Raw genomic sequence first — 24,014 nt, forward strand, 5'->3', positions numbered from 1 at the left:
GTGTTAGGATACAAAATTGATAACAAAGTAAAGAAAAATGGAGTTTATAGAACAAAATGGCGTATGTAGAGATGCATGACTATACTTGCCCCCCCACATTTCCCCCATTTTGAGCATAGTTCTGCAATCATTAGTACTTCAAGTATTTCACCTGCCCTTTGTTCGGGATTCCCAATGCTGCAGCAATTATGCTCAATATCCGACATAACTAAATTCACTACACCTAGTTATACAGTTGATTAAAATCTTAGCAATTACATATAAGACAAGAATAATTAGAGCAAACTGTAGTATACCTTGCATGATCCCCATCAACCATCCTCCAATGCCTTTGAACCAATTATTCGGATTCAAGAATGTAAAGGTGTTTCCCCACCAGCTGTCTTTGGTTTCAGAATTTTCCTTTTGATATTGTTCTCTCATTTTATAAATGTCTTGTGTTCTTTTCTGAGTTTGTATATTCCCTTCGGGATCTATGTAATGACAGCATGTAGGCCCCACTATTTGGCACATACCTCCCTGTGATGCAGTGATGTAGTCCAGTACCAACGTGTGTTGATTTGTTACTACTATGAGTTGGTTCTGCACTGGTACAGTGGTATTTAATATACTCAAAATTTCCCAAATCTGATCATCCAAATAATCTGTACTATTTACCAATTTATCCCACATCTGCATCACCATAGGGTATAAGAATATAGTACTGAATATTTGATTTGCAGTTCCCATCTGTATGACATGAGGTCTACCTGACTTCCTTGGTATATTGTCAGCTGCTCTTCTAAAAATCATGTGCTTAGGGACAGCCTGCATGTTTAATCTCTCTATAATGAATGTAGCTGGTGTTAAACGGACAAGTGTGCATGTACCTTTTACTCCTACTGGCAGCCATTTGTATGCGTTACTGCCACACGCCCAATACATATGAAGCGGCAAATCCCATATTGCAGAGTGTTGTAATATCAGTCTATGTACTAAATCAACAAATCTGGACACATTTCTGAGCATGCACCAGGAGGGAACTTGTCCTAACGGGCTACAATATCCAGCATTTGGATTACCACAAGTAGGCTCTTTTTGTTGATATTCTACTGACTCATTACACCAAAGGTTGCCAGGCACTTCTGCACAAGTGTCACTTGTTCCACTTAGAAATAGGGAAGAATATACCCAGGAGGTATTGTGTATAGTGCGCTCAAGTAATGAAGGCTTAAAGGCGTCATTACTGGAGGAAGTGGTGTTAAAGCTTATCTGTATTTTACCTCCGGGTATCTCCCCTAAATCTGTCAGCTTTGTCTTATTCCTTGGTATCCATACACCTCCCTTAAATGCTAGATACTGCAGGTGTTTGTTTGACCCTGTCAGATTGCCTTGCCACCATGGGTGTTCTGTCCATCCTACTATGGGTATGCCTACCGTGGTATTCCAAAGTCTACTGTTCTGTGTTTTGTTATCTGCAAGGTGATCGCTACAATTAGTCCAATACAGCAGCTCCTCAGCTGGCACTGCCACGGCTAAAAAGGGTATACTGGTAGCAGTGACAGGTGCATGCGTGCAAATCCAACAGTCTTTTATCTGTGTATCATTTTGCTCTAGTAGTCCTTGCACCATCACCTCATGGTGTTTGACAAACCTATTTTTCAAAGTTTCAGTCTCTTGTATAGCTCTCCAGGCTACTGTCAGTGTCAACAGTTCGTAGAGCCTGAATAACATCAATTTCCTCATTCCTCTGGCTCAGGAACTTTCTTACAATGTGAAGCGTGAATCCAGGTGCCTTTTCCCTCTAGCTTGACTGAAGTGGCAGTTGTCAACAACACTTGATAAGGACCCTCATAACGTGGCTCCAGCACCTTCCTGGTATGTTTCTTGACCACTACCCAGTCACCTGGTTGCAGCTCATGAGTGCCTGAGAAAGCAGTAGGATCTGGAATGGAAGAGAAGACTTGATGGTGTGTTACTGCTAGTCTCTTATGTAGGCTCACAACATATTCGGTTTGGGTATCGAAGGTCAATTGCAGTGTCTGTGGAAAATACAAGCCCAATCTTGGTGCACTACCAAACAAAACCTCAAAGGGGTTGAGTCCTGTCTTTTTGTTTGGTGTATTCCTAATGGAATACAAGGCCAGAGTAAGGCACTCAGTCCAAGGCTTACCTGTCTCAGCCATAGCTTTCTGGATCTTTAGTTTTATAGTGCCATTCAGTCTCTCCACTTTACCTGAGCTCTGGGGATGGTATGGAGTGTGAAAGGCCTGCTCTATTCCAAGACTCTCCATGATGGAACTCATTACCTCACCTGTAAAGTGTGTACCCCTGTCTGACTCAATGGTCTCAGGCAAACCAAATCTGCAGATCAACTCAGAGAGCAGTTTCTTGGCTGTAGCTTTTGCTGTGGCCTTAGCAACAGGGTAGGCCTCAGCCCATCCTGAGAATAAGTCGACAGCAACCAGGACATATTCATACGTCCCTACCCTTGGCAGTTGTATGTAATCTATCTGTATTCTCTGAAAGGGATACTGTGGTCTGGGTGTGCACCTTCTGGGTGTCTTGACCACTTGACCAGGATTGTTCAGAGCACAGATCACACATGCCTTCACATAAGCTCCTGCCCTATTTCCAAAACCTGGAGCAAACCAGCACCTGTCCACTACTGACTCCATTGCATTCCTAGAGGCGTGCACCTTACCATGGGCCAGAACTAACATCTGAGGATAGAGTGCCCTAGGCAGGCACACTCTCTCTCCTACCTTCCACAAACCTTCAACACACTTTGCACCAGCTTTCTGCCATCTGTGTACCTCCTCAGGGTCACAGTTTCCATGCAGGTCTTTAGGATCTATGCCCTTTACCTGTACTGTCTTTACCACCCCTCCTTTCTTTCTGGGCAGCCTTTTTCGCAGCTCTATCAGCCCTGGCGTTGCCTCTGCCTTCCTTTGTGTTTTCCTTGGTGTGGGCTTTCACTTTCACTATTGCCACTTCTCTGGGAAGCATTAAGTCTTCCATTAACTTACTGACTGTTTCCCCATTTTTAATAGGTTTTCCTTGAGCAGTCAAAAAGTTTCTGCTCTTCCATATCGGCCCATAGTCATGCGCTATACCAAAGGCATACCTGGAGTCAGTGTAGATGTTGGCTGTCTTACCTTCCGCTATCTCACAAGCTTTACTCAAAGCAATCAACTCTGCCTCTTGTGCTGACATGTGTGGGGGCAGTGCTTCAGAACACAGAGTATCATTCTCAGAGCACACAGCATATCCAGTTACAAACTTACCATCAGGTGTCATGTACCTTGAGCCATCCACAAACATTTCCAGTTCTGGGTTTTGCAAGGGTACATCTGAGACATGTGAAAATCCAGCTGTCTCTTGCTGCATGAGGGCAACACAGTCATGTTCATGCTGCGTCTCAAACAGCTCTTCCTCTGGAGGAGAGAAAAAGTGAATTATCTTCTTCTACTCCCCCATTTGAATCGTGAGACACAACCGGAAGAAGTGTCGCAGGATTCAACGTAGTACACCTTGTGAACTGAATGTTTGAAGAAGACTGAAGCATGAAGTCCATTCTTGTTTGCCTTGCCAAAGAAAGATGTCTCCTGTCCACCTGCATCAAGATACCATGTACATCATGTGGCGTCAGCATACCTCCCAACTTTTGAAGAACTGAAAGAGGGACAAAATGTGTGGCGCGCATAGCGCGCCGCGGCAAATTTAGCCACACCCACTTTTGTGTTGACCCCGCCCACTCGTTAATTTTTCATGTGCCCGCACACAGTATAATCCTCCTACAGTCACCCGTAAATTATATGTCCCCCCTCTATCTCTCCCCCAGTTTCATATACACCCTTCATCTGCCCCCAGTTTCATGTCCCTCTTCCAGCTCTGCCCCCAGATTCATGTCCCTCCATCTCTGCCCCCAGATTCATGTCCCACATCTCTGCACCCAGATTCATGTCCTCTCCATCTCTGCCCCCAGATTCATGTCCCTCCATCTCTGCCCACAGATTCATGTCCTCTCCATCTCTGCCCCCAGATTCATGTCCCTCCATCTCTGCCCCCAGATTCATGTCCCACATCTCTGCACCCAAATTCATGTCCCTCCATCTCTGCCCCCAGATTCATGTCCTCTCCATCTCTGCCCCCAGATTCATGTCCCACATCTCTGCCCCCAGATTCATGTCCCTCCATCTCTGCCCCCAGATTCATGTCCCTCCATCTCTGCCCCCAGATTCATGTCCTCTCCATCTCTGCCCCCAGATTCATGTCCCTCCATCTCTGCCCCCAGATTCATGTCCCCTCCATCTCTGCCCCCAGATTCATGTCCCACATCTCTGCCCCCAGATTCATGTCCCTCCATCTCTGCCCCCAGATTCATGTCCCTCCATCTCTGCCCCCAGATTCATGTCCTCTCCATCTCTGCCCCCAGATTCATGTCCCCCATCTCTGCCCTCAGATTCATGTCCTCTCCATCTCTGCCCCCAGATTCATGTCCCCCATCTCTGCCCCCAGTTTCATGTCCCCACATCTCTGCCCCCAGATTCATGTCCCCTCCATCTCTGCCCCCAGATTCATGTCCCCCATCTCTGCCCCAGATTCATGTCCCCTCCATCTCTGCCCCCAGATTCATGTCCCACATCTCTGCCCCCAGATTCATGTCCCTCCATCTCTGCCCCCAGATTCATGTCCCCCCATCTCTGCCCCCAGATTCATGTCCTCTCCATCTCTGCCCCCAGATTCATGTCCCCCCATCTCTGCCCCCAGATTCATGTCCCCTCCATCTCTGCCCCAGTTTCATGTCCACTCCATCTCTGCCCCCAGATTCATGTCCCTCCATCTCTGCCCCCAGATTCATGTCCCTCCATCTCTGCCCCCAGATTCATGTCCCACATCTCTGCCCCCAGATTCATGTCCCACATCTCTGCCCCCAGATTCCTGTCCCTCCATCTCTGCCCCCAGATTCATGTCCCCCATCTCTGCCCCCAGATTCATGTCCCTCCATCTCTGCCCCCAGATTCATGTCCCCTCCATCTCTGCCCCCAGTTTCATGTCCACTCCATCTCTGCCCCCAGATTCATGTCCCTCCATCTCTGCCCCCAGATTCATGTCCCTCCATCTCTGCCCCCAGATTCATGTCTCCTCCATCTCTGCCCCCAGATTCATGTCCTCTCCATCTCTGCCCAAGATTCACGTCCCTCCATCTCTGCCCCCAGATTCATGTCCCCCCATCTCTGCCCCCAGATTCATGTCCTCTCCATCTCTGCCCCCAGATTCATGTCCCCCCATCTCTGCCCCCAGATTCATGTCCCCTCCATCTCTGCCCCAGTTTCATGTCCACTCCATCTCTGCCCCCAGATTCATGTCCCTCCATCTCTGCCCCCAGATTCATGTCCCTCCATCTCTGCCCCCAGATTCATGTCCCACATCTCTGCCCCCAGATTCATGTCCCACATCTCTGCCCCCAGATTCCTGTCCCTCCATCTCTGCCCCCAGATTCATGTCCCCCATCTCTGCCCCCAGATTCATGTCCCTCCATCTCTGCCCCCAGTGTCATGCCGTCCTCTCCTTCATCTGCCCCCAGATTCACGTTCCACCTCCACATTAAACTTACCTTCTCCTCCGCTCCCTTGCCGCTCTCTGCCCGCCTCTCTCCCTGACACACGCGGCTGAAGCTGCTCGCGTGCTCGCTTCGCCGCTGTGTCTCTGTCTCACTGACACATGCGGCTGAAGCGAGGAGCTGACCTGTGTCAGCTCCTCGCTTCGCTGCTGCCGCCGGCTCCTGGCTTGTACATCGCGTCTACAAGCCAGGAGCCGGCGGCAGCAGCTAAGCGAGGAGCTGACACAGGTCAGCTCCTCGCTTCAGCCGCATGTGTCAGTGAGAGAGAGAGACGCAGCGGCGAAGCGAACACGCGAGCAGCTTCAGCCGCGTGTGTCAGGGAGAGAGACACGCAGCGGCGAAGCGAGGAGCTCACCTGTGTCAGCTCCTTGCTTCAGCCGCATATGTGTTCAACTCAGATCTGCGTCCTCTGGACGCAGATCTGAGTTGAAATCGGGACATATCTCCCTCCAACCGGGACCGCGGGACATGTCACCCAAATCGGGACTGTCCCGCGGAAATCGGGACGGTTGGGAGGTATGCGTCAGTACCATCAATGGGTAGTCAAGGACTATATCTGCCGATTTCTCAATTAACAGCTGTACTGCCAGTACAGCTCTGACACAGGAGGGCGCACCCCTGGCAACAGGATCGAGTCTAGCACTGTAGTAAGCTACAGGCCTGTGCCTATCGCCATGTTTTTGTGTCAAGACAGCCGTGCCATGGCCCGACATCTCAGATACGTATAGCTGAAAGGGCTTTTTGTAGTCTGGAAGTCCCAGAGCGGGAGCACTAGCTACCTGCACCTTCAGTTGGTAGAAGGCATCAATAGCTTCTCGTGTGAGTGTGAATGGTTTTGAGGTCAAGCAATCATACAGAGGCTGGAGTGCAAGTGAGGCAGAACGTATCCAGGGCCTACAGTATGAGACTAGCCCCAAAAACGTACGTAACTGGGCATGTGACATCGGCACCGGCATGTCATCAATAGCCTTCCTCCTGTCAACAGTAAGATGCTTTGTGCCATTTCCTAAACAGTGACCAAGAAAGACCACCTTTGGCTGGCACCATTGCAGTTTATCTTTGCTAGCTTTGCAGCCATTTTCTGCCAAAAAGCACAACAGGCTTATAGAGGCGTACAAACAGGTAGGTCTATCTGGGGCACAGAGTAGGAGGTCATCAACATACTGTAATAAAACAACATTGTCAGGTGTTTCCCAGGCTCCCAATACCATCTGCATAGCTCTGGTGAAGGCGTTCGGGCTGTTTTGTCTGCCTTGTGGCAGGACTGTCCACGTGTACTGCTTACCCCTGAATGTAAAAGCAAACAGATATTGACAATCCGGATGTATTTTCACAGAATAGAATGCATTTGCAAGATCAACAACTGTATAACAGGTTGTGTGAGCAGGTATATGGGACAGCAGAGTATGAGGATTGGGCACCACAGCTGTATCTAACTCTGTAACCTTATTGGTCTCTCGCAAATCATGTACCATCCTGTAGGTGTCAGGCTTCCCCTTTTTGCCTTTTTTCTTTACTGGGAACAAGGGGGTGTTGGCCGGGGAGACAAACTCCTTTAATGCACCTGTTTTTAAAAGATCCTCAACTGTAATCTTAATAGATTCCTCTTGGTTACTGGATAAAGGGTACTGTTTAATGCAAGGAGGTTTGCACCCTGGTTTAAGAGTAATCATGACCGCAGGTACTTGGAGGTGTCCTATGTCAGTGGGAGAGACAGACCATAACTTGTTAGGAACAACAGATATTTCCTGCATATCTGACTCACTTAGGGGCACAACATCCAGGGAATGGATTGGGCAGTGAACTAGAGCAGCTATTTTACACATCAACTTAGAATTCTCTGCTCCTTTCCTGACCATAATTTCACCTGAGGGGTGTAGTGAAATATCACACCCAATAGGTTGTAATACATCCATCCCCAATATATTGTCCCCAGAGGGGGAGCATAGAAACCGAGTGAGAATTCTGCTCCCCAAGAATTCAACTGGGACTGGCTGCGTTTCTCTCATGACAGTAGGAGTCCCCTCAATACCTATACACACTTGTGATTGCGGCTCCAAAGGTAGATGCATGCCAAATACAATTTCTTCAGACAGACACAATCTTGTGGCCCCAGTGTCTATAAGGAAAGGTACACCCTGGGTTGCTACAGTTGCAGTTTCAATTATCTGATCTCCTCGCTCTTTTGACTGCAGCAATGACATTGGGGCGGGGCTACCAAAAATTCATGCAGACTGACCAGTAGAGGGAGCAGGGGGAGGCCATTGCTGTGCACCGCTAGCCACTTCCTCCAAATCTCTGTTTCTTTTTGCATTGTCTGACCATATGACCAGGCTTCCCACAATAAAAACAAGTCTTGGTAGCCCCTGTCTGTCCCTGCGACTGTCTGAGTTTTGTCTCCCCCCTCCTACAGTATATGCTTTCACAGGGTTTGGTTTCAGTTTCATGTCAGTCTGAATCCCCACAGCTCTTCTCCAGTCAGGGGTGCTGTCTCTAAGTTTGTTTCTAATGCTTTCCTTTACCCCCTGCTGCATAAAGGCTTCCACTATCAATGGGTCTCTCACTGTAGCTGGGCACTCACTATATCCAAGGTCAGAAGCTCTTAGTCTTAGGTCTCCAAAGAACTCTTCCACACTTTGTTGGGGACCCTGTCTGAGGGCAGTAAGGGACAGTCCTTGAACCTTAGCTTTTTCCTTACACCACTGCTGTATGTCTCTACAAAACACAGTGCCACTTTCTCGGGACCTAAGGTCACCCCTATATCTTGGCATCTGGGCATCAATGTCCGTCCATACACTGTCACCCACTTTTGCTTTGACTAGTGGTACTAAGTCAGCATAAGCCGCAGCATAAGTGTCTTTTATGGTTTCCAGTTGTCTGTGGAATGCCATGGGTCTGTTTTCAGGGTCAGGGAGCTGTTGGAGTAGTGTCATCTGCTCCGAAGGAGACCAGGGACGATATTCACTATATGATCCCAAAACATCCCGAGAGGATGCCTGTGTACCTGCAGCAGAACTTGTATCCACTCCCCCCTCTGCAGCAGCAGCAGGGGCAGGGTGTTTAGCATAAAACTTTCTATAAAGTGGGCGCATAGGATGGGGTTTGGAGCGTCCACAGGCTGAGCAAATGTCTCTCCAGTCTGAATTTTGCTGGCCACAGTGTGGGCAAATCCAGACTCCTGACTCTAATTTGGAAGGATAGGGAGGGGGAACAATAGGAGCGCTGGGCATGGGTGTCTTATCTCTTTTATGAGGTTTCATTCTTTCAGATGGGGGTTGATACAAAGTCAGAATATCCTTTCTCACCTCCCTTGTTGCCCACCCCTCCTCCTCCACCTTTTTACTGAGCTCTACCAAAGCATCTATACCTCCGCCGTAACATTTTTCTCGAATGAACCCACCATTTTCTTGTCTAAAGTGTTCCCAAAATGAGGTGTTCAAATCAGGGCCGCCATCAGGAATTTTGGGGCCCCATACAGCCTAAGTGTCTGGCCCCCCCCCCACACCATTTTAAGACTACTTCATTTTGCGACAATAAACCAGTGATTTTCAACCTTTTTTGAGCCGCGGCACACTTTTTACACTTCAAAAATCCCGGGGCACACCACCAACCAAAATGGCACAAAATGACACTAAAACAGAACATATTATACATATAGTTAATAATATAGATTCTAAATGGTTGAATCTTTGGTTGAAATAAACTGCAGCAAAATCTGCAACAAAAACGCTGCGTTTATGCAACGTGGGGCCTCAGCCTTACGCCTCCTGCATACAAGTGGCACGCATGTGGTTTTCACTGATATAAACATTAAAAATTAATTGACAGGGCCACAAATACAGACAGATATAGGGTATGTATAGGACAGATACAGGGTACGTATAGGACAGATATAGGTGATGTATAGGACAGATATAGGGAATGTATAGGACAGATATAGGGGATGTATAGGACAGATATAGGGGATGTATAGGACAGATATAGGACCTGCTCTATAATTTTCAGCTCTTCAATTTGGCCCAGATACACAGCCACAAAAAGAATGGCTGTATATATGGGTCCTTAGAAATGTATAGGTCTGTACTTATATCCACAGTTGTGTATAAAAAGTTTGGTCATGTATATTACAGGTTACAGGTTTGTGTGCTTTACATAAGGGATACTGATATGTGAGACATATGGAGGTAATAATTAAGTAAATATCTTCATTATATAGTACCCCCATATGTCACACATGTTATTAACTCTTATGTGAGCCACAGGGGTTAATATGAGGGACATGATGGGGCTAATTGCTATTAATGTGAGGCACATGGAGTTACTAAAACTAAATTAATAACCCCAAATGCCTGACATTAATGAGAATAGTTACTAACCTGGTGTTTTCTTTTACTTTCACTTTGTTCAGCTTCCTCCTCTCCTCCTCCTCAGGGCTGCAGACGGCAGGGGCTCCTCCTCACATGTAGCAGCAGGTCCCTTATCCTGTGCAGTGAGAGGCTCATCTCTGATTGGTGGGCAGGGAGAGAAGGGGGCGTGTCCTACACCTCAGCTCTAGCAGAGCAGTGTAAGGACGCTCCGTCTACATTTACAAGTACACGGGGACTGGCTGCTGTGCCTGCAATGTACAGTAGGTCTCCCGTGCCAATCTTGGCGGCACACCCGGCACACTGGCTTAAACAACCTCCTCTGACCTGGGGCCTGGGCAGTGGGCACTGCAGGGGGCCCGATCGAAATGTCAGGGCCCCGATCGGTCCCCGTCCCCCAATCCAGCCCTTGGACTGCTGGCGCCAGGGGCCGGGCCCCCCCCAATTTTTCAATTTGGCCGGGCCCCTGACGCCAGTAGCGGTAGTACTGCCCTATCGGCAGCCCTGGTTCAAATAGCCTCCATTTGGGAGGCGAGCTATCCTGGTCAGTTTTCTGCTCTGTTTGGCCACATCTGTTCCTTCAGATTTCCTAATCAACTCATATGGGGTCAACCACACTTTGAATCCAAAAGCCCCCATTTTTGGCTGATAACTACTCAGCCAAACAATAGTCTGGGTAGTGGCATGCACAGTGGCCTATTACTCTAAGCCAGACAATCGTATTCCTGGGTAGTGGAAAGCACAGTGTCCATTACTCTACAACAGGAATCCAACTATACTGAATCCCCAATCTTAGTATATCTGGGCAGTGGAAAGCACAGTGTCCATTACTCTACCCAGAAATCTAGGGATCCAGAATAGCCCAAGGTTCGTCACCTATCACAGTTCTCTTAGAAATCTTATAACAGATGTAAAGCGCAAACAGAAGCAGACAAAGGACTACTATGCAGAAGTGCAGCACTTCGAGATCAAAACCAGACAACATCTCCCTTTTTAGGTTCTTCCGACTATATAACAGGCTCGAGAGACATATAAAGCATGCAGCAGACCAACCTTGAGCGATTCAGGGAACAGACAGAATAGGAGTTCGGATACTAATTTTTGGCAAGTCAAGGGCTTACCTGACAGCGCTGTTTTTGTATCCGGAGTCCTACTCGATCCTCCCAAGCGATTGATCCTGGTTGGCCCTTCTATTAGCTACAAGCGATGGCTTTCCTCGAGCCCCACGTTTTTAGGGCGCCAGGTTTACTGTTGGGGGAACACCCCAAGGAATAGATGTTGTCGGTATCCGAATCCGGGAAAGATGGGTTATATCACGAGCTCAGGAAATCACAGACACAGACATACACTCAGATGCTGTATTCAAGTGATCTCATTTAATAGCAAGAAAAACATAGTTTAAGTACAATACAGACAAAGAGCTGGCTTGGCTATTCTAATTATTATAACATGATTGGTTATAGAGTTATAAGATAAGGCTGGCACTTGACTATTGGCTGAAGCCTATGTAATCTGCATCTCATTATAACTTTTCCCAACTGGAATGGACTTTCTCACAAAACAAAGAAAGATACAAAACAGTTATGTATGAACTGACATCTTAGATGTATATATCATGGCAAAAGAGATAAGATGACATGCTTGGTGCCAGACTACTCGGCCTTACAGATAACTGAACAATGGCCTACAGAAAGTCTATGTTTCACAATCTGAATAACCTCACCTCATAATATATATGTGTTAGGATACAAAATTGATAACAAAGTAAAGAAAAATGGAGTTTATAGAACAAAATGGCGTATGTAGAGATGCATGACTATACTTGCCCCCCCACAATACAGATTATACAGTCACCACTAGGGGGAGCTCACTACATACAGTATATACAGTCACCACTAGGGGGAGCTCACTACATACAGATTATACAGTCACCACTAGAGGGAACTCACTACATACAGATTATACAGTCACCACTAGGAGGAGCTCACTACATACAGATTATACAGTCACCACTAGGGGGAGCTCACTACATACAGATTATACTGTCACCACTAGGGGGAGCTCATTACATACAGATTATACAGTCACCACTAGAGGGAGCTCACTACATACAGATTATACAGTCACCACTAGGGGGAGCTCACTACATACAGATTATACAGTCACCACTAGGGGGAGCTCACTACATACAGTATATACAGTCACCACTAGGGGGAGCTCACTACATACAGATTATACAGTCACCACTAGGGGGAGCTCACTACATACAGATTATACAGTCACCACTAGGAGGAGCTCACTACATACAGATTATACAGTCACCACTAGAGGGAGCTCACTACATACAGATTATACAGTCACCACTAGGGGGAGCTCACTACATACAGATTATACAGTCACCACTAGAGGGAGCTCACTACATACAGATTATACAGTCACCACTAGAGGGAGCTCACTACATACAGTATATACAGTCACCACTAGGGGGAGCTCACTACATACAGATTATACAGTCACCACTAGGGGGAGCTCACTACATACAGATTATACAGTCACCACTAGAAGGAGCTCACTACATACAGATTATACAGTCACCACTAGGGGGAGCTCACTACATACAGATTATACAGTCACCACTAGAGGGAGCTCACTACATACAGATTATACAGTCACCACTAGAGGGAGCTCACTACATACAGATTATACAGTCACCACTAGAGGGAGCTCACTACATACAGATTATACAGTCACCACTAGAGGGAGCTCACTACATACAGATTATACAGTCACCACTAGAGGGAGCTCACTACATACAGATTATACAGTCACCACTAGGAGGAGCTCACTACATACAGATTATACAGTCAGCACTAGGGGGAGCTCACTACATACAGATTATACAGTCACCACTAGGGGGAGCTCACTACATACAGATTATACAGTCACCACTAGGAGGAGCTCACTACATACAGGTTATACAGTCACCACTAGGGGGAGCTCACTACATACAGATTATACAGTCACCACTAGGGGGAGCTCACTACATACAGATTATACAGTCACCACTAGGAGGCGCTCACTACATACAGATTATACAGTCACCACTAGAGGGAGCTCATTACATAAAGATTATACAGTCACCACTAGGGGGAGCTCACTACATACAGGTTATACAGTCACCACTAGAGGGAGCTCACTACATACAGATTATACAGTCACCACTAGGGGGAGCTCACTACATACAGATTATACTGTCACCACTAGGGGGAGCTCATTACATACAGATTATATAGTCACCACTAGGAGGAGCTCACTACATACAGATTATACAGTCACCACTAGGGGGAGCTCACTAAATACAGATTATACAGTCACCACTAGAGGGCGCTCACTACATACAGATTATACTGTCACCACTAGGGGGAGCTCATTACATACAGATTATACAGTCACCACTAGGAGGAGCTCACTACATACAGATTATACTGTCACCACTAGGGGGAGCTCATTACATACAGATTATACAGTCACCACTAGGAGGAGCTCACTACATACAGATTATACTGTCACCACTAGGGGGAGCTCATTACATACAGATTAGACCTAGAGGTTACTGTATACTGGTTTGTCTTATTATGAGCTCCCCTAATGGTAACTGTAACTGCATTGTGTGAACCTGGTCTTCCTATCACACAGAGATTGTACAACATTCCAGGGCCTTCGCTGTCTTTCTCGGGTCAGGGCCTACAGGTGTTCTAGTCTTGTACATTCTTCCCTCGGGGTCCACCACAGGACATTGCAGCCTCTGACCTTGGTGTATGATCAGGGGTGATGCTGCCGCTGCTCTGGGGTCTCAGGAGAGAGATGCGGCTGCAGCTTTGATATTTTGCAGATTTCTTTGATGTGAGCGGCATGCAGACGTCTCCAGATGAGGATAATTATCCTTGATATTGCCGTCTCAGGCGTGACAAGCTTAAATAAAAGACAAGTATTTTAGGAGGAACGTCTCTGTGTTCTCATCTCTCGCAGCCAGAGAGCAAATGAACAGGTGTCTTGTAGCCAGAAACGCTGCCGTCCGTCCCAAGGCGCCCGGCAATCATTTAGCAACCGAATGGCAAAAATGGAACAATTTCAAGATAATATTCGCCAGGTGAGTGACGGCAAGACGAGAATGTTAATGGCTTCTGAGCGCTCAGCGGCCGCAGACTATCTCCTCTTAAAGGTGCAAATCATCTCATAGTAAGATCTCATATAGATGGGCTGCATCATACATGTTATACACGTACACACACATATATGCACCAACATACACGCATAGACACATATACAGTAGGTACCCACACACATCATGCATACATAGAAACATACATACATATATGAACCCACACACATAGACCCATACATATATGACCCACACACATAGACACATACATATATGCACAAGTTTACACACATGGACACATACATATATGAACAAACATACATAAACACATACATATATGCACCAGCCACTCACATACAGGCATATATGCACCCACACACATAGACACACTGATACATATATGAACACATACATATATGCACCAGTTTACACATACACACATATACACACATGGACACATATATACCCCGATAATAGGATAACAGTCATTGTGAATAAGCTCCATAGGGACTTGGTTAAAGGGGTTTAACGTCCCCAAATGGAATTTCTAAACTAATGAGCTATCAACACCAGGGCCCCACACAGATCAGCTGTGCTGCAATTCCCTGGAACCACCACTATGCAGGGGATGGGGCTGCTCTGCAGTTCCTGTTACTTGAATGGGAGCAACCTGTGCGCACTCCCTGCCCCTGCACCAACTTCTGGCACCTACAGCTGATCTGTGGGGTTTGGTCATCAGTATGGAAATTCCATTTGGGGCCAGAGAATCCCTATAGGCAAAGTCCCAAAAACCGTCCCACAGCAAAAGAGCGCTGCAGGAAAAATTACAGCGGCGAAGCATCGAGGATTTTCCCGCTGCACTTTTCCCTGAAAGTCTTCAGAGGTTTCCTTTCTGCTTCAGTTATATCTATAGGGAAACTGCTGGTGCTCCTATAGGTGTAAATGACATGCTGCGATTTCCAAAACTGCAATGATTTTGGAATTCACAGCATGTATTCTATATGTCCCCTGTATTCTGTGTGTCCCCACTGTATTCTATGTCTCCTCCCTGTATTCTATGTGTCCCCTCCCTGTATTCTATATGTCCCCTGTATTCTGTGTCCCCTGTACTCTATATGTCCCCTGTATTCTATGTGTCCCCTGTACTCTATATGTCCCCTGTATTCTGTGTGTCCCTCCTGTATTCTGTGTGTCCCCCCTGTATTCTATGTCTCCTGCCTGTATTCTATATGTCCCCTGTATTCTGTGTCCCCTGTACTCTATATGTCCCCTGTATGCTATATGTCCCCTGTACTCTATATGTCCCCTGTATTCTATGTGTCCCCTGTACTCTATATGTCCCCTGTATTCTGTGTGTCCCTCCTGTATTCTGTGTGTCCCCCCTGTATTCTATGTCTCCTGCCTGTATTCTATATGTCCCCTGTATTCTATGTGTCCCCCCTTGTATTCTATATGTCCCCTGTATTCTATATGTCCCCCTGTATTCTATGTTTCCCCTGTACTCTATATGTCCCCTGTATTCTATATGTCCCCTGTATTCTGTGTCCCCTGTCCTCTATATGTCCTCTGTATTCTATATGTCCCCCCATGTATTCTATATGTTCCCCATGTATTCTATATGTCCCCTGTATTCTATGTCTCCTGTATTCTATATGTCCCCTGTATTCTATGTGTCCCCCCTGTACTCTATATGTCCCCTGTACTCTATATGTCCCCTGTATTCTATATGTCCCCTGTATTCTATATGTCCTCTGTACTCCATATGTCCCCTGTATTCTATATGTATCCTGTATTCTATATGTCCCCTGTACTCTATATGTCCCCTGTATTCTATATGTCCCCTGTACTCTATATGTCCCCTGTATTCTATATGTCCCCTGTACTCTATATGTCCCCTGTATTCTATATGTCCCCTGTACTCTATATGTCCCCTATATTCTATATGTCCTCTGTACTCTATATGTCCCCTATATTCTATGTCCCCTGTATTCTATATGTCCCCTGTATTCTATATGTCCTCTGTATTCTATATGTCCCCTGTACTCTATATGTCCCCTATATTCTATATGTCCTCTGTACTCTAAATGTCCCCTATATTCTATATGTCCCCTGTATTCTATATGTCCCCTGTATTCTATATGTCCTCTGTACTCTATATGTCCCCTGTATTCTATATGTCCCCTGTATTCTATATGTCCCCTGTACTCTATATGTCCCCTATATTCTATATGTCCTCTGTACTCTATATGTCCCCTGTATTCTATATGTCCCCTGTACTCTATATGTCCCCTGTACTCTATATGTCCCCTATATTCTATATGTCCTCTGTATTCTATATGTCCCCTGTATTCTATATGTCCCCTGTACTCTATATGTCCCCTATATTCTATATGTCCTCTGTACTCTATATGTCCCCTATATTCTATATGTCCCCTGTACTCTATATGTCCCCTATATTCTATATGTCCTCTGTATTCTATATGTCCCCTATATTCTATATGTCCCCTGTACTCTATATGTCCCCTATATTCTATATGTCCCCTGTATTCTATATGTCCCCTGTATTCTATATGTCCCCTGTACTCTATATGTCCCCTGTATTCTATATGTCCCCTGTATTCTATATGTCCCCTATATTCTATATGTCCCCTATATTCTATGGGTTGGTACGATTCCAGGGATACCAAACTTTTATAGTTTTTTTTACAGTTTAACCCCTTAAAAAACCTTTTCAGAAGTAATACAATCTGGTCCTCTCCGTCTCCTGACAGCTGTAGCTTTCTATATTTGGGTGTAGGGGGTGTACGGGGTGTCCTGTTTTGGGGGCCGGGTCTTACTTCTTACTTATATCAGTTTTTGGACTTTCTGATGTCTTGATCAGATTATTATTCATATTTTTATAGGAGGTGAAATGGCGAAAAATAATTTTTTTTCGGCTCTTTTGATGATTTTTTTTTTCCTGCTACGGGATCAAAATCTTTTGGCGTGTTTGTAGATTCGGCGATTTGGCGGATGTAGAATTTGTTTGTTTTATCTTTCTACTCTAAGCAGAGCGGAGGATACAAGGTTTAGGTTTTACATTTTTAAAAAACTTTTTTAACACTGTTATTAGCCCCTTCCTCTGCGGGGCTTGAACCTACAATTTTTGATTCCGCGTCCTATAGATCGTATTTAGAGATGAGTGAGTAATATTCGATGCGATACCTCGCCGGCATAGGAATGCGTGTAATCGGCCAAACTCCAAGAGGTTAAACACATCGAATATTCAAAGCGTTTAACCCCTTGGTGTTCGGCCGCTTACACGCATTCCTATGCCGGCGAGGTATTCCATTGTATACTACTCGCTCATCACTAATTGTAATACAAGTGTATGAGCCCCACAGAGCGGCCCCAATATCTCCATTACTGTGACAGGTCTAGTTATGTTTGTCCTCTTATCTCTCCGCTAATAGAAACTATAGATAACATGTGAAGGTACCGGGGTAGATAACACTTCTCCTCACTGTACCGGGTAGATAATACTTCTCCTCACTGTACCGGGTAGATAACACTTCTCCTCACTGTACCGGGTAGATAACACTTCTCCTCACTGTACCGGGTAGATAACACTTCTCCTCACTGTACCGGGTAGATAACACTTCTCCTCACTGTACCGGGTAGATAACACTTCTCCTCACTGTACCGGGTAGATAACACTTCTCCTCACTGTACCGGGGTAGATAACACTTCTCCTCACTGTACCGGGTAGATAACACTTCTCCTCACTGTACCGGGTAGATAACACTTCTCCTCACTGTACCGGGTAGATAACACTTCTCCTCACTGTACCGGGGTAGATAACACTTCTCCTCACTGTACCGGGGTAGATAACACTTCTCCTCACTGTACCGGGTAGATAACACTTCTCCTCACTGTACCGGGTAGATAACACTTCTCCTCACTGTACCGGGTAGATAACACTTCTCCTCACTGTACCGGGTAGATAACACTTCTCCTCACTGTACCGGGTAGATAACACTTCTCACTATACCGGGGTAGATAACACTTCTCCTCACTGTACCGGGGTAGATAACACTTCTCCTCACCGTACCGGGGTAGATAACACTTCTCCTCACCGTACCGGGTAGATAACACTTCTCCTCACTGTACCGGGTAGATAACACTTCTCCTCACTGTACCGGGTAGATAACACTTCTCACTATACCGGGGTAGATAACACTTCTCCTCACTGTACCGGGGTAGATAACACTTCTCCTCACCGTACCGGGGTAGATAACACTTCTCCTCACTGTACCGGGGTAGATAACACTTCTCCTCACCGTACCGGGGTAGATAACACTTCTCCTCACCGTACCGGGGTAGATAACACTTCTCCTCACTGTACCGGGTAGATAACACTTCTCCTCGCCGCTCTCTCCATAAGGCGCCACCTACAGAAATTTCATAGACTCAGTTATTTGCATTGTGCGCTCTATTAAGGTGATGGCACCGCAAGAAATCCCAAATCCTGGACGGCAAAACAAAGCCGTAACCAAAGCAAGAAATCCCAGACCTGGTATCAGAAGTGTAACGCAACGTATGGCTCCTGGACGGGATACAAAGCTCTAACCAAGGCTCCATCACAGGACGGCGCAGGATTATTCGGACACATCTGCCCCCATAAACACACCGTTACCATGACATCAACCCCATGTGAGCAAACATGGCCGACAGGAAGTAGATTCTTATTGTGAGGCGGACTGTGAAACTTTATTAACAAGTTGTGCTGGGCGCTCACAGACATGGCGGCGCTGCAGATAATCGTACAACTACCCCCCCCCCCCCCCCTACTGTCAGCTGTCTGTGATATTGTGACCCCCTACCACTGATATGGGATTAGTCGCACTTTCGGATTTCTGTCAGATTGTCATTGGTGAGGCTTCATGATGGCGTCCGCCGCTCCCGCCATCCTGTCGCTCTCCCTCCAGCGCTCTCTAATGACGGCGATAAATTGGTGACCTGCTTTTTACCTGCCTATAATGCCAGGATCAGCCGCGATTATGGCCCTTAAAGAATTTTATGATATCCCGTTATCTGCGCAATAAAACCGTCCTGATAAGATAAAGAAATTCTGAGATCGCCATAAAATAAGGAGCAGTGTGAATTATGGGTAATACTGAGCGGTGACGGGGGACGTAACAATAGAGGGCGCTGTCTGACATCAGCATGGAAAACGCGCGGTTACCGAATACCAGATGGCGAATACCCCAGAAATGTCGTGAGAAACATCATGAAAAAAACTACCGTGCAAATAAAATTCTATAAAATACCAAAAACTGATGTACAGGAGGAGATACAGTGTGTGTATGGCTGATGTATGTACTGTATGGCGGTTATATATTGTATTATGGCAGTGCTTATATTCTGTATGGTGATAGGTATTATTTGTACGCTGTATGGTGGGACTATTTATGTGCACTATGCTGGTAATATATATGTACTGTACGGTGGTATTTATATACCATATAGTGGTGCAGTGTTTATGTACTGCATGTGGTAGTATATATATATATATATATATATATATATATATCATGTATGACTGCAGTATTTGGATACCATATGGGGGTAATAATTCTGCATTATGCGGTATATTCCGGGCTGTGGCAGTGTTGGGGTTTTTCTAACCTCACACAGTTTGTCGGTATTATTTCATGCATTTCTATTACATCGGCTCTTTATAGAGAGAAGCTGAAGAGACCGCCATTGGTTTCGGACTGACCGCGATCTCTCGTGTAGTCGCTCAGATTTGCACTAAATTTACTAAAAAGTCCAAACCCCCAATATGGCGTCTGCTGTAAGAACACTGACAACGAAGGAGACGATGAGGACGAAGTTCTTGTATCCCGACAGTCTGATGTATCAGGACATTACAATGCAGCATGTAACATGGCGGCGGCTGAGGTCAGGTCACTGGGACGCGTATGGATTGTAGTCCAAGGACGCAACGTGTGGAATTTATGGGTTAATCAATGAAGAAGTAAAATATGTAGAATAACGTGGCTGTGATAACAATGTGCTGACCTGGCAAATCTTACAGCGTCATCGTGGATCGCCGTGTGCTGTGTGCACATATAGATGTAAGGACAGTGGGGGAGGGGTTCACAGCGACAGGGACGGTGTCAGACAAACTGTGGTCCTAAGTGGAATCAAAAGCGGGGCCCCAAATTCTGATCTACCAACAACGCCATCATGTGTTCAGTGGCAGCGCCTTTCACAATGCCCCCTTCAGCTCCCAAAACAGTAACAGCCCCCCCCCCTAATTATCACACACAAGTCATATAACCACTTCTGTATCGCCCAAAAGATTTTTGCACCCCCTGATGAGTTATTGTAGCACCCCTTATAAACATATCAGTAACAACCCCCCTCATAAATAATACCGCCCCCGTATAAATAGCCCCCCCGTATTAATAATAGTGACCACATTATATATAACAGCCCCCTTATATACACTGCTGAAAAATCTAAAGGCCCCCCAATAACCTCCGAGATCTGAAGGAATTAAATCCTCTCATTGTTTGTTCTGCACAGAGATGAAAGTGATGAGAAGAAAAACCCAGAAAAATCATCAATGGAAATCACAGGAATTACCCAATGGACTAAACATCTGCCTGGATAGTCTGCGGTGCAACGTGACACCCTGGAGGCGCTACCAGGAGACATGGAGGGGGCAACAACCCAGAAGAAGGACCCCTGCCTCCGCCTGTGTGTAAGGAGGAACAGGAGGAGCACGGCCAGAGCCCTGAAAAATGACCCCAATATATACAGAGCACCATAGTATTAATATAATAATGTACAGCACCATGGGATTAATATAATAATGTACAGAGCAGCATGGGATTAATATAATAATGTACAGAGCACCATGGGATTAATGTAATAATGTACAGAGCACCATGGGATTAATGTAATAATGTACAGAGCACCATGGGATTAATATAATAATGTACAGAGCACCATGGGATTAATATAATAATGTACAGCACCATGGGATTAATATAATAATGTACAGAGTACCATGGGACTAATATAATAATGTACAGAGCACCATGGGATTAATATAATAATGTACAGCACCATGGGATTAATATAATAATGTACAGAGCACCATGGGATTAATATAATAATGTACAGAGCACCATGGGACTAATATAATAATGTACAGAGCACCATGGGATTAATATAATAATGTACAGAGCACCATGGGATTAATGTAATAATGTACAGAGCACCATGGGATTAATATAATAATGTACAGAGCACCATGGGACTAATATAATAATGTACAGAGCACCATGGGATTAATATAATAATGTACAGAGCACCATGGGATTAATATAATAATGTACAGAGCACCATGGGATTAATATAATAATGTACAGAGCACCATGGGATTAATATAATAATGTACAGCACCATGGGATTAATATAATAATGTACAGAGCACCATGGTATTAATATAATAATGTACAGAGCACCATGGGATTAATATAATAATGTACAGATCACCATGGGATTAATATAATAATGTACAGCACCATGGGATTAATATAATAATGTACAGAGCACCATGGCATTAATATAATAATGTACAAAGCACCATGGGATTAATATAATAATGTACAGCACCATGGGATTAATATAATAATGTACAGCACCATGGGATTAATATAATAATGTACAGAGCAGCATGGGATTAATATAATAATGTACAGAGCAGCATGGGATTAATATAATAATGTACAGAGCACCATGGGATTAATATAATAATGTACAGAGCACCATGGGATTAATATAATAATGTACAGAGCACCATGGGATTAATATAATAATGTACAGAGCACCATGGGATTAATATAATAATGTACAGAGCAGCATGGGACTAATATAATAATGTACAGAGCACCATGAGATTAATATAATAATGTACAGAGCACCATGGGATTAATATAATAATGTAGAGAGCACCATGGGACTAATATAATAATGTACAGAGCACCATGGGATTAATATAATAATGTAGAGAGCAGCATGGGACTAATATAATAATGTACAGAACACCATGAGATTAATATAATAATGTACAGAGCACCATGGGATTAATATAATAATGTAGAGAGCACCATGGGACTAATATAATAATGTACAGAGCACCATGGGATTAATATAATAATGTACAGAGCACCATGGGATTAATATAATAATGTACAGCACCATGGGATTAATATAATAATGTACAGAGCACCATGGGATTAATATAATAATGTACAGAGCAGCATGGGACTAATATAATAATGTACAGAGCACCATGGGATTAATATAATAATGTACAGAGCACCATGGGATTAATATAATAATGTAGAGAGCACCATGGGACTAATATAATAATGTACAGAGCACCATGGGATTAATATAATAATGTACAGCACCATGGGATTAATATAATAATGTACAGCACCATGGGATTAATATAATAATGTACAGAGCACCATGGGATTAATATAATAATGTACAGAGCACCATGGTATTAATATAATAATGTAGAGAGCACCATGGGATTAATATAATAATGTACAGAGCACCATGGGATTAATATAATAATGTACAGCACCATGGGATTAATATAATAATGTACAGAGCACCATGGGACTAATATAATAATGTACAGAGCACCATGGGATTAATATAATAATGTACAGAACACCATGGGATTAATATAATAATGTACAGCGCACCATGGTATTAATATAATAATGTACAGAGCACCATGGGATTAATATAATAATGTACAGAGCACCATGGGATTAATATAATAATGTACAGAGCACCATGGGATTAATATAATAATGTACAGAGCACCATGGGATTAATATAATAATGTACAGAGCACCATGGGATTAATATAATAATGTACAGCACCATGGGATTAATATAATAATGTACAGAGCACCATGGGACTAATATAATAATGTACAGAGCACCATGGGATTAATATAATAATGTACAGCACCATGGGATTAATATAATAATGTACAGAGCACCATGGGACTAATATAATAATGTACAGAGCACCATGGGATTAATATAATAATGTACAGAACACCATGGGATTAATATAATAATGTACAGAGCACCATGGTATTAATATAATAATGTACAGAGCACCATGGGATTAATATAATAATGTACAGAGCACCATGGGATTAATATAATAATGTACAGAGCACCATGGGATTAATATAATAATGTACAGAGCACCATGGGATTAATATAATAATGTACAGAGCACCATGGGATTAATATAATAATGTACAGAGCACCATGGGACTAATATAATAATGTACAGAGCACCATGGGATTAATATAATAATGTACAGAGCACCATGGGATTAATATAATAATGTACAGAGCACCATGGGATTAATATAATAATGTACAGAGCACCATGGGACTAATATAATAATGTACAGAGCACCATGGGATTAATCTAATAATGTACAGCACCATGGGATTAATATAATAATGTACAGAGCACCATGGGATTAATATAATAATGTACAGAGCACCATGGGATTAATATAATAATGTACAGAGCACCATGGGATTAATCTAATAATGTACAGAGCACCATGGCATTAATATAATAATGTACAGAGCACCATGGGATTAATATAATAATGTACAGAGCACCATGGGATTAATATAATAATGTACAGAGCACCATGGGATTAATATAATAATGTACAGAGCACCATGGCATTAATATAATAATGTACAGAGCACCATGGGATTAATATAATAATGTACAGAGCACCATGGGATTAATCTAATAATGTACAGA

The 24,014-nt window shown here is 44.4% G+C and overlaps 2 protein-coding genes across 2 annotated transcripts in view; one reads left to right on the top strand and one right to left on the bottom strand.

Annotated features, from left to right (window-relative positions):
- EAF2 (ELL associated factor 2) overlaps positions 1-24,014 on the top strand; it is a 361,203-nt gene that overhangs the window by 28,176 nt on the left and 309,013 nt on the right. The gene's annotated exons all lie outside the window — the stretch shown is intronic.
- LOC142216803 (endogenous retrovirus group PABLB member 1 Env polyprotein-like) lies at positions 193-1,725 on the bottom strand. Its single transcript, XM_075284834.1, has one exon. The coding sequence runs from the start codon at positions 1,723-1,725 to the stop codon at positions 193-195; it is 1,533 nt and encodes a 510-aa protein (XP_075140935.1).

Source organism: Leptodactylus fuscus, chromosome 8 (genome assembly GCF_031893055.1).
Source record: "Leptodactylus fuscus isolate aLepFus1 chromosome 8, aLepFus1.hap2, whole genome shotgun sequence".
Lineage (NCBI taxonomy): Eukaryota > Metazoa > Chordata > Amphibia > Anura > Leptodactylidae > Leptodactylus > Leptodactylus fuscus.

What these genes read in the sequence shown, in the direction of transcription:
- LOC142216803 (XM_075284834.1), bottom strand. Translation starts at nt 1,725, where the DNA reads ATGAGGAAATTGATGTTATTCAGGCTCTACGAACTGTTGACACTGACA.